Source organism: Oryctolagus cuniculus, chromosome 13 (assembly GCF_964237555.1).
Source record: "Oryctolagus cuniculus chromosome 13, mOryCun1.1, whole genome shotgun sequence".
Lineage (NCBI taxonomy): Eukaryota > Metazoa > Chordata > Mammalia > Lagomorpha > Leporidae > Oryctolagus > Oryctolagus cuniculus.
The window spans coordinates 47,214,135-47,233,835 of record NC_091444.1 but is presented as its reverse complement, the minus strand read 5'-3'; the positions used below and the strand labels follow the sequence as shown (position 1 = coordinate 47,233,835).

Here is a 19,701-nt window from a genome sequence, read left to right as displayed (position 1 = left end):
GCACAGCGTGCCAGCCACAACACGCTGGCCATAGCAGCCACTTGGGGATGAACCAACGGAAAAGGAAGACCTTTCTCTCTTTCTCTCTATCTCTCTCTCACTGTCTAACTCTGCCTGTCAAAAACAAACAAACAAACAAACAAAACAAAAAAAAACTCTCCTAAGATTTGTTATTAAAATGTAAAATTATTCTAATTTTAAAAAAATTCACACTTATGAATACTATGTCTAAAGTAGAATGATGCAGTATATTTACCATGATTAATTTAATATCTTATTTTTCTTTAACTCTGTATAAGAGAAAATGATGTAAATACTATAAGGAATTAAGAAAGGAAATGGCACATACAGTGTCCTTAAATCTTAGGAACCAAAGTTTAACCTTGATCTAAAAGCACCGGTAGTGATATTTCTCTTCCTCTCCTCTCCTCTTCTCCCTCTCCCCTGCCCCTCCCCCTCCCGATTTACTTATTTATTTGAAAGGCAGAATTACAGAGAGGCAGAGAGGCAGAGAGAGAGAGAGAGAGAGAGGTTGTTCTTCCATCTGGCTGGTTCACTTCCCAGATGGCTGCAATGGCCAGAGCTATGCTGATCTGAAGCCAGGAGCCAAGAGCTTCTTCCGAGACTCCCATGAGGGTACAGGGTCCCAAAGACCTGGGTTATCTTCCAGTGCTTTCCCAGGCCATAGCAGAGAGCTGGATCAAAAGTGGAGCAGCCAGGTCTCAATTTGGCACCCATATGGTATGGTGGCACTGCAGGCTGCAGTCTTACCCACTATGCCATAGCGCTGGCCCCTCCTTTTTTTTAAATATTCATTTATTTACTGAGAGCAGAGTTATGGAGCGAGGGAGACACACACAGAGAGAGAGAGAGGTCTTCTATCTGCTGGTTTATTCCCCAATTGGCTGCAACAGCCGGGGCTGGGCTTATCTGAAGCCAGGAGCTAGGAGCTTCTTCTGGGTCTCCCACAATGGTACAGGGGCCCAAGCGCTTGGGCCATCTTCTACTGCTTTCTCAGGCCATTAGCAGGGAGCTGGATCCGAAGTGAAGCAGCCAGGACTCGAACTGGCATGCATATGGGATGCTGGTACCAGCCCGTAGATGTTTTGCCTACTATGCCACAGCACCAGCCCTGAATGATATTTCTGTAGCGAAAAATGCTTCATTGAATTATGTGCATATTCATTTAATATCCAAGTTTAGTTAAAATTATGAATAAAGGTATCCTTTCTACTTCATTGGATATCAGCAAAAATGCCTCCTTTTCAACAGATCATTGTTAAAAATTTTGATGTAAAAAACCCTCATATTAGGATTATGCTTTTAAAGGTACTCTTTTTTGGATAGTTCATTACAGAAAACTATAAAGACATTTCTCTGTGCTTTTAAAATGATTAGCTTTACAAGGAATAGGTAGAAGATATTCATTTTTAAAGTATTAAATGACTTTTTCACTTTCGGTTCTAAGTGTATATGAATTAACTGTTATACAAATCTGTATACAGACTGTATACAGACCTTATACAGATTTTGGTGCTCTAATATTTCGGGATAAATTTCTCATATTTTGCAAAGCAGTGAAAATTCCTGAGTTTTTCTGTAAACTAGATTTGTTTCATTGTTTAAATTAGTGCATATGAGAAATCTTCAAAAAGTTCATGGAAAATTTTAATCTAATTAAGAGATGTTTATTTTGCTGCAAAATTTTTTTTGAAAGCTATATATAGTTTCTTCCCCCCCAAAATGCATTTTCTATGATCTTTTGGAGCCAACTCAAATGCCTGGATTTAAATTTTTTTTGCACCCAAATAAACTTACCTTTTAATTCTGACTTCTATTAACTTTTTGAAGTGTCCCCATAGGTGAAAGTTACTACTATAGTACCATCCTCAGTGAGCGTTTATTATATTCTAATTTTTTTTACATACTGGATGCCATGTAAAACAAACTAACAGATCCTTTTGAGTGTCAAAGCAGCTCGGTAGCTGTTTGTTTCATCTCTGTGTGTGCAGTATCATGCATGTATCTGAATAGTCGCCAAGAGCACAACAGGCATAAAGTTTATCATCTCAATGTATAGTGATCAGCAGAAAGAGTGCTGCAAAGTAAGGTTGCAGTATTTCTGTTTAAAATTATTTCATCAACAAATAGATAAGGAATAGAATAGCATTGACACATAATTGTATATCTTGAAATGCCTGATTTAAGATTTAGAAGCTTAGTCTTGCAAGTTGATTGGCATTTCTTGGTCCATTGAACATTAGACAGGCTTTTGTTGAAGACATAGCTTGCAGTGCTGTGTGGCACAGGCCCATATCAGCTTACTAGAGCAGATTGTGCAAAGTTGCAGAGTGAGGCTTTTATTTTTTTAATTAAAGAACTTTTTAATTAAAAGAATTTTAAACCCTGGGACAGATGATGGTTAACCATTTAGCAGCTCACTATCGCTTATAAATACCATTAATGAATGAAAAGCAGGAAAGTTTCTTGAATTTGATAGAAAATGATAGTATCACACCAGAAAGAAAGGAAAGTTGTTCAGTGTTCTGTTGGCCTGTGGTCTAGTAGGTTTGGCACAAATGGAATCTCTTACTATGAAAACTTGGGCAGGCCATCACTGTAAGTCCCAGGGGCCTCCTCTGTGAAATGGATGTTATGGGGATTAAAGGGGGGTTTTGTCTGTACATTGATCACCCTTTTGTGTCCTCTCCTGGTGCCTGCTGGAGGGCAGCAGAAGCATCCTGTAAGAGTTTGTGACTGCCTCTCTCCATGCTACTTAGTTCATCTTTTTCCAGAATTGGCAGCAGAACGTGCATGAGGGATGACATACATAAAATTGCAGGCCTTCATATTGTGCGGCAGTGGTCGTGGATACAGAGCACTTCACTGCATTTGGCTGTTACTCAAGATTCCAGTAACTGAGAAGTATTTGTTGGCTGACTCCGTCCAGGAGAGAAGCTGCTATGGAGCAGAAACAAGAAATCCTGTTGTTGTCTCATGGCGTGAGATCTTTTCCATTGAGTGTTGGAGAATGTACGGTTGCTCTAAAACAGGAAGCTCATGTCACTGAAGCGCGTTCATTCTTTACATGATGCACTAGGTTTTATTATTTGAATCTGATACCTCACAGTGCCATGGCTCTCCAGTATGGTTTAAAAGGATTTACTTGGCCAAACTGAGGAATAATTGCTGGTATATTTTAAATTCAGAAATATGTGTTAAAAATGTGAATTTCAAAGGAGGTTACTTCACTATTTGTACTTTTTGCTATATAGATAGAGAATTAAAGAGTGAATATTTATCCTGAAAACTGTTGGAACTCTGTCATTCTCATTAATGAAACAAGATAGCATTTTGAAAATACACCTCTGTTAAACTTAATTAAAACATAATTTAAAGAGTTCATTATTTATAATGAAAATTTAAATTTTTAATAAGGTGCATTCTTACATAGAAGACTGATTTCGTTAGGTCTGGAAAATTAAAATAGATTGCAAATTTTATTGCTTCCTTATTAGGATTCTGAAATCATCATCTTTAAGAAGTTTAATTTTCAAAGTATTTTCCATATTTAAGATCTATACAATTAAATTGAAAAATAGTTAATACTTTCTGGTCTGTAATTACTCAAAGGCTGTCCTGTCCACTTTGTTTGCCACTGTCCACACTGGACCACTGAGTACTTACAGTGTGGCTAGTCTGAATAGAAATGTGCTGAAATTATAGAGTTAAAATATACTGGCTCTCAAACGCTTAGTATGAAAAAGTCATATAAAATACCTCAGTTCATAGTGTGGTATGAAGTAGATGCTCGTTTGAGGAATGAATGTATGATTGAAAGAGAGGAGATGGATAGGGATTTTGTCTGAAGAGACTGAAATAGTTCCCAGCCCATAGAGTGCACACGAGAAATATTTGATAAAAAGTGAATATAGCTAGAAACACACACACGCATATCCATGCTCAGAAACAAAGTCCTTAGAGAGAAATGGTCACCAGTATATTTCAGACAAGATCTCAGTCCTCACACTATCAATTAGTTTAAAGCATCTCCGACTTTATAGTGTTCAGTGACATATTTACTTCATTATGATTTTATTTTGCTACTGTTCTTTAAGTTACACATGAAAAACCTCTATGGAAATAATTGGAATAAGACTCAGAAATTAACATTTCAAAAGTACTGAATTTGTGTGACCATAAATTGTGTTTTCCTGGCTTAATGTTTAATGAAATCATGACTTCAGGATGGAAGAAATCTTCAGTGAATTCAGTGAATGTAGATGTTAGTAGTGTAATGGTTAAGGTTTGAGTAGAGACACTGACATCATTTACTTAGTAGGATAGAAGAAAGAGGTGCATTTCAATAATAAAACTGTGATAGTGGGGCAAGCGTGTAGTAAGTAGTTAGGATGCCATTGAGGCACCTGTGTTCCCTATCTAGAGTGCCTAGAACACATCCCAGCCACTCAGTTTCCCATCCAGCTTCCTGCTAATGTGCACCCTGGGAAACAGCAGATGATCATTCACACACCTAGGTCTCTGCCACCCTTGTGGGAGAGACAGGGAAGCAATTCAAGGCTCCTTCCTGGCTTCTGCTTGTCTCAGTCCTGGTTGTGGTAAACATTTGGAAAGTTGACCAGTGGATGAAAGATGTTTCTCTTTCTCTGTCTCTTCTTCCACCTACCTACCTGCCAACCTTCTTTCTTTCCTTCAAGATTTATTTATTTATTTGAAAGCCCAAGTTAGAGAGAGAGAGAGAGAAAGAGAGAGAGAAATCTTCCATCTTCTGGTTCACCCCACAAATGGCCACAAATGGCCAGGGCTGGACCAGGCTAAATCCAGGAGCCCAGAGCTTCCTCTGGGTCTCCCACATAGACGGCAGAGGCCCAAGTACTTGGGCCATCTTCAGCTGCCTTCCCAGGTGCATCAGCAGGGATGCTGGATCAGAAATGGAGCAACCAGGACTTGCATTGGTGCTCATATTGGGATGCTGGTGTTGCAGCTGGCAGCTTTACCTGCTGCACCACAACACTGGCCTCTCCACTTTTCAAATAAAGTGAGTATAAATAAAAATTTTAAAAAATAAAATTGAATTTGTGAAAATGTGAAGGTATGAAGTTTATATTGCAAACATATTTATTGTAAATTTCATTTATTTCTGGGCAAGCATAATACAAATGATTTCCTTTGCATATTTTTTTCACTAGATTTATAAACCTGGAAATACATTTTTCACTAAGAATTTTCATGAACTCCAGAGATACGAGGAGTACGTCAGTTGGCAAATGATAGCACAAAGTGGGTAAAAACCAAATTCAAGGCACATAGAGGGAATAGGGAAGCTGTTAGGTTGCTGCTTCCAAATGGTTGAACAGGTCTTCAGGGTTCAGACCAACTTAAGCTTTTTGTGTTAGGTTAAGCGATTTCCATACATTCACATCAGGCTCTCCCCTGGGGTCTCTGACTGCTTCCTGATTCTCAGTTCTTGTCACTCCTATTTTCTGTTCCACTGACACTGAACTTATGGTCCCTCCCACTCTTGTCTCTAGGTCATGGCAAATGGTCTTTGGATGCCTTCCTTATAACCCACCAATTTGCCGAAGTCCAGCTTACATACTCTTTTCTAGGGGAGATCTACCCATTTCTTGGCTTCTGTTAAATCTTGCTATGAGCCCATATAGCGCTCCTGATTTCCTTTTAGAAGCATTATTACATTTTCTCCACAGAGTGCCAAATTGTCTAATTTTACATGTGTTGATGGAAGTTATTGTTCTCAGTATGCTGTACAATCCCCGAAAGCCTCTTTATTTCCTTGACTATGAGGTTGTCATTATTCTTGCCATATTTTAATGTATAATGTTTTTTTCCTCCTGGAAATATGACAAAAACAGCTTTTCTCCATAAATTACTAAGAAATTATTTACTTTACTGTGTTTTCATGGAATTCATAAATCATGTAAACAGGACATGTTATGAATTAATTGGCATATCATCTATATCTCGGAATGGGTTAAGGAATTGCCAAGAGTGATCAAGCCTGCTCTCTTTCTGGCTCAGGGTACAGTGTTGACAGCCAAACGAAGAGCTGCTTCAATACATCCACTCTCATATTCAAGTTTTTCCAGATGTGGGGAGTAATTAGCTCTTTGCATTTATTGAAGCCTTTATGCTTTTCAGGCGGAAGCTGGCAGCTGTAATGAATGAACTCTGCTTGAGTGTGTGCGTGTGTGTGTGATGTGTGAATGTGCGTATAGGCAGGCACACATATGGCATTTGCCAATAGTCAAATAAGACCAGACCTGAAAACAAAACAAAACAAAAAGCTGATTTCAATAAACACTAACAATTTTTACAGCTATATTTCACAATTGAGAGAAGAGAGCTTTCTCCAACAATGAGGATAATTAAATAATCATTTGCATTTGTTAAAGGATGTTTTTAAATGGCAAAATCATTACTGTCATAAAACATAAACACATTTCAGAGATTTTTAATTTATTAATAAATGAGGGCATCTGTAAGATGGTGCAGTTGGTTCAAAGGTGAATTTCAAGAGCCACACATAAATGAGTAATAAGGAAAGCTGAAATTAATTTACAAATAGATGCAGAAAGGACCTATCTGCAGGCAGTGATCAATTGCTTTCCCCAGGACACAATTAATTTGCATTTCTATGGATAAGAATTATATTGTTATCTATTTTCAACAATTTATGGAATTGTAAAGGAGTTTAAAGATAATGAAAGACTGGTATATCCCCAAAGGGAACATTAGATAAGAAGCCAGTAATTTGAATGTAGGTGCCAGTTTCGAAGTCTTCAGTTATGCCTGACACAGCTCTCTGACAACTCCAGCAAAGGGATGCTTTTTCAGGAGTCTGGGCCTGCCTGACCCTGTGGATCTGATTGAAAGCCACATGCAGACCACTCAAGCCTTGGGCTTTTCCCGGCAGTGAGGATTGCAGGAGTGATTATGGAATTAGCTCATCCTTAATGAAAATCCAACTAACGGCTCAGGGGAGTTGCGGATTAACCCACAGTCTTGCAGTTTAGTGAATGCTTTTGTTCATGTAGACATTGAACAAGATTACTTTCGCCTCTCTCTAGAAGTAGACCGCATAGTCTTAATTTTTGGCCTCCCAACAACATTCAACCTGGAAATTTTGGTGCCCAAAATTATTTGCAGTTGCTTGTTCTTTTCTTCCCTCCAATATCATCTAGTTATGTAGTTCTCATTTGTGAGTAGGTTCTATATTTGTGAAAATCAGAATACAACTGTAGGAAAACACTAGAGATCTTGTTTTAATAGCATAATTATTGATGTATTCTTTTTATTTCTAATTAATGAGCAATAATGCAGTAATGAAATAGCCATTACAAAAGAGAAGATATGTTAATGAGTATAAATTATAAACATAGATTGGGCTAAAATATTAAGCGGAACTCTTCTCTTTTATAAAGATGACAAATTGCCCTGGAGTGCTTACCTTTCTTGTTGGGAGAAATTATTCCTCCTTCCTCATCCATTAGTAAAGTTCTCTTTGGGGCAGATGCCAAATGGTGAGTAAATATGCCCCGCTGAGGTGAAGTAACTAGGGATTCAAGTGAGAAGCAAGAGCCCCCTGGGGAAAAGTCCTCAAAAAACAATGAAAAATAGAAGTCCAGGCACAAAAAGGAGTGTGAAAAAGCTGTCAAAAAGAAAACAATCAGGCAAACTAATTCTTCTCTCACCTGATTGTTTAGGATGTTTTATAAGAAATGTTGAATTACTATTTTAAATTTTAAAAAATCAGTTTATTGCTGTAAGTTTTTTTTTTTTTAACTCAGTACTGAATCTTGATCTAGTTCAAGTGTTTATTTTGCATTTTCATTTGCAAGTCAGTTGTCACCATGTTGGAGAAAAACACGTTTCCTTCCTTTTTTTAAAAAAGATATATTTATTTATTTGAAAGTCAGAGTGACTGAAAGTGGAGAGATACAGAGAGAGATCTTTACATCTGCTGGTTTCGTCCCCAAGTGGCTGCAACAGTCAGGGCCGAGCCAGGCCAAAGCCAGGACCCAAGAGCTTCATCTGGGTCTACTATGTGGGTGGCAGGGCCATCTTCCACTGCCTTTCCCAGGCCATTAACAGGGAGCTGGATGGGATGTGGAGCAGCCGGGACACAGAGCAGCATCCATATGGGATGCAAGCATCACAGGCGGTTGCTTTACCTGCTGTGCTATAAACATTCATCAAAAACGTGAAGACAGTTGTTGCACATGACCTGAAGAACCCTGAAGACAGTCAAGCACTATGTGATTGAGATGATGGCATAGATGTGTGTCCTTGGAGTTATGTCTCTGGAGACGTAAACCTAACTACCTGATAGCAGCCATGGGAACAGATTTGCTAATACCAAAGTATAACGGGGTCTGATGATTTTTCTTCTTGTTATTATTGTTTACATGACAGAAGAGAGATAACCCCCATTGCTGGTTCACTCTCCATATGCCTACATTGACCCAGGACCAAAGCTTACATCTGGGAACTCATCTAGGAATCCCATGCTGACAGGGACCCAATGGTTGATCCATCACCACTGCCTCCCAGGGTCTGCATTGGCAGGAAGCTAGAGTCAGGAGCTGGAGCTAAAAGTTGAACCTAGGTACTCTGATATGGGGTGTGGGCATCCTCAGCAGCATCTTAACAATTATGCCAAAGTCCTGCTCCAACATTACCTTAATAGAAAAACCAGATAAGGACACTAGAAGAAAAGAAGGCTATAGACCAATATTTTTGATGAACATAGATGCAAAAACCCTCAACAAAATACTAGCAAACCAAATCCAACAGTACATTAAAAAGATTATTTACCACAATCAGTTGGGATTCAGCCCAGGAGTGCAAGGATGGTTCTGTTTACATAAATCAGTAAATGTGATACACTACATCAACAGAATGGAGGACAAAAATCATGTGATAATCTCAATACATGCAGGTGATAAGATTGAACATTGCTTCAAGCCAAAAAAAAAAAAAAACCCAACTTTGAACAAATTAGATATGGAAGGACTATAATAAAAGTCATATATAACAAACCAACAACTCTAAAATCATACTGAATGAGAAAAAGCTTGAGGATGTCTCTCTTGAGATCTGGAAAAAGCAAAGATACCAACATTCACCATTTTTACTCAACATAGTAGTGGAAGCACTAACCAGAGCAATTAGGCAGAAAAAGAAAGCACATCAAAATTGGAAAGGAGGGAAATCACATTGTCACTGTTTACAGATGATATGAGCTTATAGGAAAAAATCTCAGAGACTCCACTAAAAAGCTATTAGGATTAACTAACAAATTCAGCAAAGTTCCAAGATTTAAAGTCAACATATAAAAATCAGTAGTGTTATTATATACCAATAGCAAATTATATGAAAAAAAGAAATCAAGAAAGCAGTCAATTTCCAGTGGCTACAAAAACAATAAAGTACCTAGGTATAAATTTAATCAAAGTGAAAGATTTCTGCCATGAAGACTATAAATCATTGATGGAAGAAATTGAAGAGGACTCAAAGAAACAAAAAGACATCCTGTATTCATGGATTGGAAGAAAAAAGATTGTTGAAATATCCATACTACTCTATTTCTCTCTCTCTCTCTCTCTGTCACTCTGCCTTCCAAATAAATAAGTTAATAAATCTTTTTTTAAAAGTCCATAAAAAATAATTAGTAGATTCAGGGCAATTCCTACCAAATACCAATGACATATTTCACAGAACTAGAAAAAAACACAACTGAATTTTGTATAACATCCCGAATAGCCAAAGTAATCTTAAGGAAAAAAAAAAAACTCAAAGTCACACACGTTAGACTACCTGGCTTTAAAATATATTATAATGCTATAATATATAACATTACCATGAGAAAAGATACATAGAAGAATGAAACAGAACAGAGACCTGAGTAGGAAACCTAGGTATCTACATCCAACTGCTCTTTGACAAAGGTGCTGAGAGCATGCATTGGAAAATGGTATTCTTTTCAATAAATGAGGCTGGGAAAACTGTATATCCAGAGATGTAGAAGAAAGAAACTAGGGTTTAAACTGCTGCCTGCAATGCTAGCATCTTGTATGATCTCCAGGTCGAGTCCTGGCTGTTCTGTTTCTGATCCAGCTCCCTGCTAATGCTTCTGGGAAAGCAGCAGAAGCTGGCCTAAGTACGTGGACCCCTACCACCCATGTGGAAGACCACCGTGCAGTTCTAGGCTCTCATCGTTAACAAAAATCAATTCAAAATAGATTAAAGACCTAAATGTAGAACCTAAAACTCTGAAACTATGAAAAGGAAAAGTAGGGGAAATGCTTCAGGACTTCGGAATGGACAAGGATTTTTCTTTTGGAGTAGACTTAAAAGCACAGGAAACAAAAGCACAAATAGATAAAGATGATTTCATAAAACTAAAGAGTTTGTGCATAGCAAAGGAAATAATCAGGGAAATGAAGAGGCAACCTACAGAATGGGAGAAAATATTTGTTATTTATATATCTGACAAGGGGTTAATAACCAGACTATATGGAGAACCCAACAACAGAAAAAAAATCAGAATAATGTTTGGTAGTTGTAAATAGACATTTCTCAAAGGAAGACATACAAATGGTCAACAGGTACATGAAAAATATGCTCAACATTACTCATCAGGCCGCACAACTAGATATCACCTCATTCCAGTTAGATTGGCTGTTATCAAAAAGACAAAAGGTAAAGGAATGCTGGCATATGTTGAGCACAGAGGATATTTGTGCACTGTTTGTGGGAGTGTACGTTAGTCTAGCCTTTGTGGAAAACAACATGGAGGTTCCCCTAAAAACTAAACATGGAACTACCATCCCACTACAATCCCACTCCTGAGTATACAGCCAAGGAAGATGAAATCCATCTGTTGAGCAGACATCTGTATTCCCATGATTATTGCTGCCCTATTTACAATAGCCAAGAAATAGAAACAGCCTAAGTGTCTATCCACTTATCCATGGATATAGAAAATGTGGTACATATGCACAATGGAATAGTACTCAGCCATCAAAAGCTGAAATCTTATTAATTTCAGTGGAACTGGAGGTTGTTGTGTTAAGAGAAGCAAGCCCAACACACACGTACACACACATGAAGCAAGTAAGGCATGATTTCACTCGTACACAGAATCTAAGAAAATCTCATGGGGAAGTTTAAAAGTATAATTGTACTTGCCAGAGACTGGGGAGGGGTAGGGTGAAAGATTATGGTTAGATAGGAGTAAGAAGTTCTTGGATCCTGTTGTACAGCAGGTGACTATAGATAATGATAATGTGCTGTATATTTCTCTAAAAAAATTAGAAGACAGGATTTTGAATGTTTTTATGATATAAAGTTAAATGTTTGAGGAGATACATATATTTACCCTGTTTAGACATTACACAATGCATACATATACATGATAGTTGCATAAGTGTATCAGAACACCACTGGGTACACCGTAACTATGTACAATTTTATGTATACAATTTTATGTTTTAAGACTTTTTAAAAACAATATTGATGTTCAAGACCCTTTCAATGAGAATACTCTTTCCTACCCAGGGCTTTTTTCATAAGTACCGTAGGGGAGTGAAAGATTCGCTCTACACTCCTTAGTTCTTTTGTGGACTCTTGGTTTGATACAGAAGCCCAATTAGTATAAACGCTGATTAGTGAGAGGAAAATATGAAAGGTTATTTAAATTACATATACACAGGGATCTTCCCAAGAGAGTGAGGTGCAAAGAAATGACCAAAGTATGATGATTGTGTGATTTTTTTTTTTGGACAAAGAGCAACACATTTGTGGAGGAATGATGGGACACCTGTATCTCTGGAGTAGGATAGTAAATTCTAGCGACATTGCCTAGAGATGTCTGAGGTGGAGATGTGGAAGCTAGTGGAACATGAGTGTGACTTGACACAGTTTATTCCGATTCATATGAGTCTCTGGTGAGTAAGGCTTAGTGTTTGGCTGCATGTAGAAAAAGACCCAATGGCCCTTTCTGATATAGCGGTGTTCAGCATATTTTGAGATGACAACTCCCTAACTCCTTCACTGTGTGCCATTAGTGGGGTGGTTGAAAAATCTTGTGTATGTAAGGGAGACTTTATAATTTTTAAGGTTATTTTCTTTTGTTAACTTCTGACATTCAGTTTTTTTCTCTTTCACTACGGGAAATTAGAGGCAAAGGAAGGTTGTGTAATGTTCTCTTAAGTGTGTGATGGAGCTGAACCTGGACTTTGAGAGTCTGGTCATCGGTAATGTAGTCCCCAGCTTGGTTTCTTTCTGCAATGAGGCATGGGTAGAGTATGAAGTTAAAAATGTAGACAACATAAATGAAGTGCTCAATAAGTGAAAGGGATTAGCAGCTACATAGATATTCCCTTTGGGAGTGCTCCAAGGCAAAAATATGTATTAAAATACAACATTAAACTTTTTTTTTTGTAAAAAAAAATTGATAGGGAGTTTTGACATGTGATAGCTATCCATGAAGAACACTTTCTTCTTATTTCCCAAGTCAGGTTGTAGACCTATTGACAAGAGAGCTTTGCTATGATAAAGTGCAGGGCTTAAAATGTTTTAGAGAAAACTTTACATGAATTTTATAGTACACTTATAGGTGAAAGGAAAAAAGATGTATTCAATCAAAAGTAATGGTGTTTCAGAGCTTGCCAAACAGTCCATTAAAGAGTTCATCCAGCAAGTCCTGAATGATGGGATTTTTATTCCCTACCTAATTAAGCACAAAGTATGTTGTAGTCACTGTTATATCTCTAACCCCAAGCACCTACCATGACAACACTCATGTACTGGATAGATGAGCACAGTGCTCTGGCTAGATTCTGAGCATAGTACTCCATTGAACAACTTCGCAGTTGAAACAGAATTGATTTCTTTTGGCCTTAATTTTTTCCTCTGTAAAAGAGAGAGGGTTTTAGGTGTCTTGATTTCTTACAGATCCCATTTGCTTTAAAATTCTGATTCTCAAATCACAGTGGAAAATTTTTGTTCACATTGTACATTGTGTTTAGTTTCTCTTTCAAAACTTTGGCACGTTAAATCTCAACAGATAATTTTCTCCAGTGCAGTGAAGAGTCAATAAAAGCATGCTACGTGATGGAAAATAAGAAAACAGCTGCCCTTCATGCCTGATGAAGGTGATTCGCCATGGGGAATAGATGTGGCCATGAGTAACCCAAGAATTGTCACTTCACATACAAACCAAGAGGTATGTCTTAGACAGTTTTGTCGAGGTTTTCCCCTATACTTCGAGAGGTTGATAAGAAAAGTTTCTAGAAATTTCTGCTTTCTGTTTACAAAAGTGGTATCACAGGTTTTCTATCAAGTATTGGAATTATCTTGGGCAGAGAACTTGAGGGAAACAATCAGGGTTCGCAATTCTCCCCTTTTATGATAGAAATATAATATATATAAATAATTTCCTTGTATCTGCTATTGTGGCTGTGCAGAGCTGTTATCTTAAAGTTAAGATTTCCATATTCAACATGCTGGAGCAATTTCTTTTTGTCATTTGCTGGTAAGCAGAATATGTGGTGCTATTCATTTAGCCTGTTATCAAAAACTCTTTCACGACAACACCTGCCACTCTTTCACACCATGTATTTTGTTAGAATAGAGCAAAATATTTCCTAAGTAATAAGCAATATTTTACAGAAATGTGTTAGTTTTCTGTGGCAGTGGCTATCATTGAAAAACAAAGATGGATAGATACATTTGATGTAATAAAATGGATAGAATTCATGTTTTAGAAATATTTGGTTAGGCAAACAAAAATGGGGTTTTTGGTTGAGGGTCTTCTCAGAACTTCTCATGGGTCAGTGTGCCATGTGGTTCTCCAAGTGGCAGAGAGAGATTAGTGCCAAGGTGTCCCAAATGTGTTTGTTTAAGAAACCCACTCCCCACCTTAAGTGTTCCTTGGCTCCATGGAATTCTGCCTGGGAAATCATTCCTACTTCATGCTTGTGAGGAATGTTTCTCTTGACAGAATTTTCAGTTTAGGGAGGGCCAAATGCATTTCTAAAAATAAATTGAAAACTATAATCTAAGAAGAAAACAGTATTATCTTTGACTGCTTCAGATGACGTATTATTTTGTATGAAGTTGTATTTTATATAATTAGCTCCATTATTCACCATAGGGTGTTTTTTATGTCCAACATTGGTATGCTGTGGCTGTGTAGATGTTAATGTATCCTAGGACTTTAGTAACCAAATTAATAAATTTAAGTTGTATAGAATCTTGACATTAAAGGATTTTGAGAAATAGATCTTTAATTATATAAATTATGACACATGCCACAATATATATACTGTGATTATTTTTCCAAAGTTTTCCAAGTATGTAGGATGCATTGAAGAATATACAAATAACTAGTAAAATTGTAAAAACTGACAAGATGAGTAGAATGTAAAGAGGATGATGATTATTTTTTGAGATATGGGAGTTTTTGGATTCTTAAATGATACATCAGCATGTTAATTGCTGCTTCTCATGTTTAATAATGTTTACAATTAGTATAACACTCACCAATATAAGATTAACAGTCATAATTAATTCAGGATAGATTCTTTCAAGTGGTACAAAAGGCTTTTCATAATAAATTACTAGCCTTTAATCAGCTCATATAAAGTGGGTAGTTTTTAAGATGAGAGAAATATGTGTATGTCTTATAAAACATTTAATTTAAGTTAGTGAAATGAGTTTGAATGATCCAGAGTCACTGTAACCAATCAGAGTTATGTCTGACATTCCAGTTACAGCTTTATTTAGATGGAGTTGAGGAATCTTTGTGATAACAGGCATTTGACTGTGCTATCTTAAGTGTTACAGCCAAGTAGTTTTCCAAGAATCTTTAAGTCCATTTCAGACTATCTTATGAATGAGTTGAGTCAGTGAAAGATAAATAAATTTCCTCTTTAGAATTTCTTAACCAGTTTAAAGAATGTTGACTTTCAAAATTCATAAAATTGAATTCTGCCCAAGAACACGTTGTTTGTACTTGTGGGGCTAGCCCTGCAGACCTCTGGGATGCTGTCCACTCACTCACACACCACTGAGATAAGGAGAGTGAAGTGCGAGCTAAATAGAGCGGGAACTGGGCAAGGTCATTCCTGCCACAGCGCCTCCTGCACCCAGAGAGCCGGGCTGTGCGGGCCCCAGCAGACACTGCACACGTAGATTTTTAAAATACAGGTGTTTTGAAAGGGTAAAAATGAAAGTCCCTTTAGTGGAGGATGTAAAAGATGAAACTGAAGAGGAAAAAACAGGGGAAGAAGAAAATGAAGAAGACAAGGTGAGTGAGAAAGCAGCTACCCAAGCCTGATATTTGTTCCTGTAAACTGGTAGTGAGAAAAATGTTCTCTTTCCTTTTTTTGAACAGGTGTTCTTTAAGCCTGTTATTGAAGACCTGAGCATGGAATTGGCTAAAAAATGCACCGAACTAATTAGTGATGTAAGTGGCCTAAGTAACTTTTATTTGACATTACATGTGTGGTATATTACCCACCATACACGATTATAGAGAGAGTGTCATTGAGTGGGGGAGACAACCCTGAAACTAGCTCTTAAAACACAACGATTTTCAGATTGTGGAATTAAGTCCAAAAACGGTAAGTGCTTTCTCCAAGGTCACCTATCCAGGGAATTTCTGCTGGAACAGGTCTTCTCCTTCTTCATCTGGAATTCTGTCCCTTAGGAATTTTACTGACAGACTGGCATGGAATCCTAAGGCATTCAATTGTAGAGCATATTCTGTTTGAGAACCTAAGGAATCTGAAATTATTATCATGATGGAATTTGTCTTGAGAGGAACTCTGCTAAATGAATAATTTTAACATTTTGGAGGCCTTTTGATTAATCTGATGAATGCATTCATTTTGCAAGTGAGGAAAATGCGTTTGCTTATATGCATATAGCTTTTGGGTAGCATTTAGGATTTCTGGATTACTGACGTGCATTGTTAAGAACTCTGATACAAATAATGCTGGTGCTGTTAGTGAAAGGAGCATTTTGGGGGGACTTTTTTTTTTTTTTTTTTTTGACAGGCAGAGTGGACAGTGAGAGAAAGAGACAGAGAGAAAGGTCTTCCTTTGCCGTTGGTTCACCCTCCAGTGGCCGCTGCAGCCAGCGCATCGCGCTGATCCGAAGCCAGGAGCCAGGTGCTTCTCCTGGTCTCCCATGCGGGTGCAGGGCCCAAGCACTTGGGCCATCCTCCACTGCACTCCCTGGCCATAGCAGAGAGCTGGCCTGGAAGAGGGGCAACCGGGACAGGATCCGGCGCCCCGACCAGGACTAGAACCCGGTGTGCCGGCGCCGCAAGGCGGAGGATTAGCCTGTTGAGCCGCGGTGCCAGCCTTGGGGGGACTTTTTTCAGTGACTGGGATAGAATTATTTAGCCTATATGTATACGTACACACTTACAGTAAATGTGTAGACTAGGATTCTAGAAGTACAAGGAAAGAAGGTTGCTCCCTAGTGGTGAGGGCTGCCTTGAAAGAGCAAAGATGGCTCCTGGAAAGCAAATGTGTGCGTGTGTCTTCCTTCAGGGAGAGGAGTGCATACAGGTTACTTCTGTTGTTAATGAGCAAGGTGATTGGAACATTTCACAATTGCCTGTTTTCATGGGAAACAGTGGTGGGATGTGGGCTAGCGTGCCGGTGTGCTCTCTGAAGTCAGCCTACCTGAGTGGACTCCATGGTAATGTGGGAAGGTTGTATAACCTGACTGAGCCCAGAGCCTCAAGTGTAACATCCTAATTATAAACTTAAATAATGGTAGCACAACTAGATGCTATCTAAACTATCCAGAACACTGTGATCAAGTATTCCATCTGTAACATCTGCATCCATGCAGTCACCATTTATATAGAACTCTGTGCTGCTTTCTGGTTTATCAGAAAGAGCCAAAGGATGGTGGTGGGCATCATACCCTCCCCGTATATTTGACAAGTGCTGTGGTTAGCATATGCATTGAGTATTTCTACAAAGTAATGGCGTAAGCTGTTAGTAATAGTCATATGCTACTGTACACGGATGTTCTTTGTATACTACAGTGATGCTAGTGAAATGACAAGAATAACAATATCTGCAACAGCTAAGACTTACCGAGTGCTGCATACCAGGCGCTGCGGCTTATGAGGAGGTTCTACTATTCTTCTCACTTCAGAGATGAGGACATGGAGGCACAGAGAGGTTTAGTAACTTGCTGGACCACACAGCTACGCAGTGTAAAAAGGACTGCAACACAAACCCCCTCTCTTTTACTCTGCTGTATTATCTCTCACTGTGATTTCCAAGAGAAGTTTATTGTAGCTTTATTTTTGTTGTTATTATCTTAGTTATAGTCTTGTTGCCATGTGCGACCTTAATTCCTATCTATACACCTAGTACCTTGTGCAGCTTTGCACTGCGTTTTTACTGAGGTGTAATTTTGACTGAGCTAAGTTGTGTAACATAAACCATTAGGATTAATGTGGAAACTCTACTTAGTAGGTGATTCTGTTGGAGTTATTTTGGATAGGGTTGTTTATTACTGACTTTAAAACTGACCTGTGACAAGGCTTGATGGACTTTATCACTTTGCAAGAACAAAAGCTGTGTTATTTCACTCCCATCTAGGTGAAATCAAACACATGGGTGTAATTTCTATTGTGGATCTGTCTTACGTGGAAAAATGTCTGTAGTGTTTAATCTTTAGAACATGATTGTTGTGGCTTCGTTTCTGTCCGTATACTCATTCATTCTTTGTTTCCAATAGAATCCCATACTTGTTTAACTTCTAGGATTTTTATATTTATCTATGAATAGTTTAAAAATTGCTTTTTGTTGTGAAAGAAATGAAAAGAATTTGTGCAGTCATTTGAAAAAACAAATTTTAATGTAACCTTTCTGGAAGGAATTGACATAATGGACTAAATCAAATTTTTAGTTTTTTAAAAGTTTACCTAAATAATATTATTACATAATAACTGGAATATTCTTTGTCCATGTGACCACCATTTTTCTATGGAGCAGATGAACTTAAATTTGAAGTTCTTACCTCTGTTACCTTGTCTGCATGCCTAGATGGTTATCTAAAATGTATCAATCTCAGAGCCAATTCAGATATAAAAATTAATGCATGTCACACTCAGTGAGACCTGAGGTTTAGTTAAGCCTGTGCTGTATTTCTGATTGCACCCATCTGTTAGTGCCCCACATTTAATTTAATAAACTAGTTTTTTTCTCCCCAGGTCTCAAACTTTATTTTTTTTTAAAGATTATTTATTTGAACGGCAGAGTTACAAAGAGGCAGAGGCAGAGGCAGAGAGAGAGAGAGAGAGAGAGGTGTCTTCCATCTGCTGGTTTACTCTCCAGATGGCTGCAATGGCTGGAGCTGCACCAATCCAAAGCCAGGAGCCAGGAGCTTCTTCTGGGTCTCCCACACAGGTGCAGGGGCCCAAGGACTTTAGCCATCTTCTGCTGCTTTCCCAGGCCTTAGCAGAGGCTGGATCTGAAGTGGAGAAGCCAGGACATGAACAGGCGCCCTTATGGGATGCTAGTGCTACAGGCAGTAGCTTTACCCGCTATGCCACAGTGCCAGCCCCAGGTCTCAAACTTTAAACAAACCATCCAATATTTTTATTACCCATTTTGTCCCTGAGGGGCATCTGTGTGTTTTTCTGATCTTTTTTGATTATTTGAAGACAATGATGCTTGCATCCTGTGTTGTCACGTGGATTTGGGATGCCATCTGCCTGATGTGCAGAGCCCTACATCCTAAAGCATAAAGAAGCAGCTGCAGGTGGTTGCTTGGTTACAACAGTAAAGATGCTGCTTGGGACACCCACATTCCATATCAGAGATCCTGTGTTTGGCTATGCTTTCCATTGCAGCTTCCAGCTAATGCACACTGTACAAGGTAGCAGGTGAGGACTCAAGTTGTCAGGTCCCTGTGAGCCACATGGAAGACCTGGATTGAGTTCCTGGCATCAGCCAGGCCTGGCCCTGGCTGTTGCAGGCATTTGAGGAAGTGACTCAGGGATGGAAGCTCTCTCTGTGACTGTCTCAGTTTCTCTACTTTTGAAATAATAAATAATATTCTTTTTTTAAAAAAAGAAGAAGCTGCACATGCTATGGATGAAGCCACAGAGCGAATGCCCTATAGACCGGGATCTGAATAAAGTCCTTCTGACTCAAGCCTTGGCACCGTCATGTCCTTCCCCGCTCCTGTGTGCCTTGTATATTTTTTATTTATATTTTTATTAATATTTTTAAGATTTTTATTTTATTTATTTGAAAGAGTTACACAGAGAGAAAGAGAGGCAGAGAGGTGGGGGGGTGGTCTTCCATCTGTTGGTTCACTCCCCAGAAAGCCACAATGGCCGGAGCTGCGCCGATCCGAAGCCAGGAGCCAGGAGCTTCTTCCAAGTCTCCCACACTGGTGCAGGAGCCCAAGCACTTTGGCAATCTTCCACTGCTTTCCCAGGCCAAAGCAGAGAGCTGGATTGGAGGTGGAGCAGGTGGGACTCAAACCGGCACCCATATGGGATGCTGGCACTGCAGGTGGCGGCTTTACCTGCTATGCTACAGTGCTGGCCCTGCCATGTACATTTTTGTACTGTGTGCCACACCAGCTTGCACCGTAGGTTCTGTGAGTCTT

The 19,701-nt window shown here is 38.6% G+C and overlaps 1 protein-coding gene across 5 annotated transcripts in view; it reads left to right on the top strand.

Moving 5' to 3' along the window:
- The window catches only part of NEBL (nebulette), a 403,673-nt gene that overhangs the window by 273,856 nt on the left and 110,116 nt on the right, over positions 1-19,701 (top strand). Inside the window, exons 6-7 of one of the 5 annotated variants that reach the window (XM_051821440.2) lie at positions 13,112-13,270; positions 15,443-15,514. The exons of 2 other annotated variants lie outside the window; for them this stretch is intronic. In XM_051821440.2, coding sequence (XP_051677400.2) covers positions 13,187-13,270; positions 15,443-15,514 — 156 coding nt within the window. In that variant the 5' untranslated portion in view covers positions 13,112-13,186. Of the gene's footprint in view, positions 1-13,111; positions 13,271-14,348; positions 15,356-15,442; positions 15,515-19,701 lie in introns of those variants that run through there. 2 more of the 5 variants (XM_002717405.5, XM_008268286.4) reach the window with 2 other exon arrangements.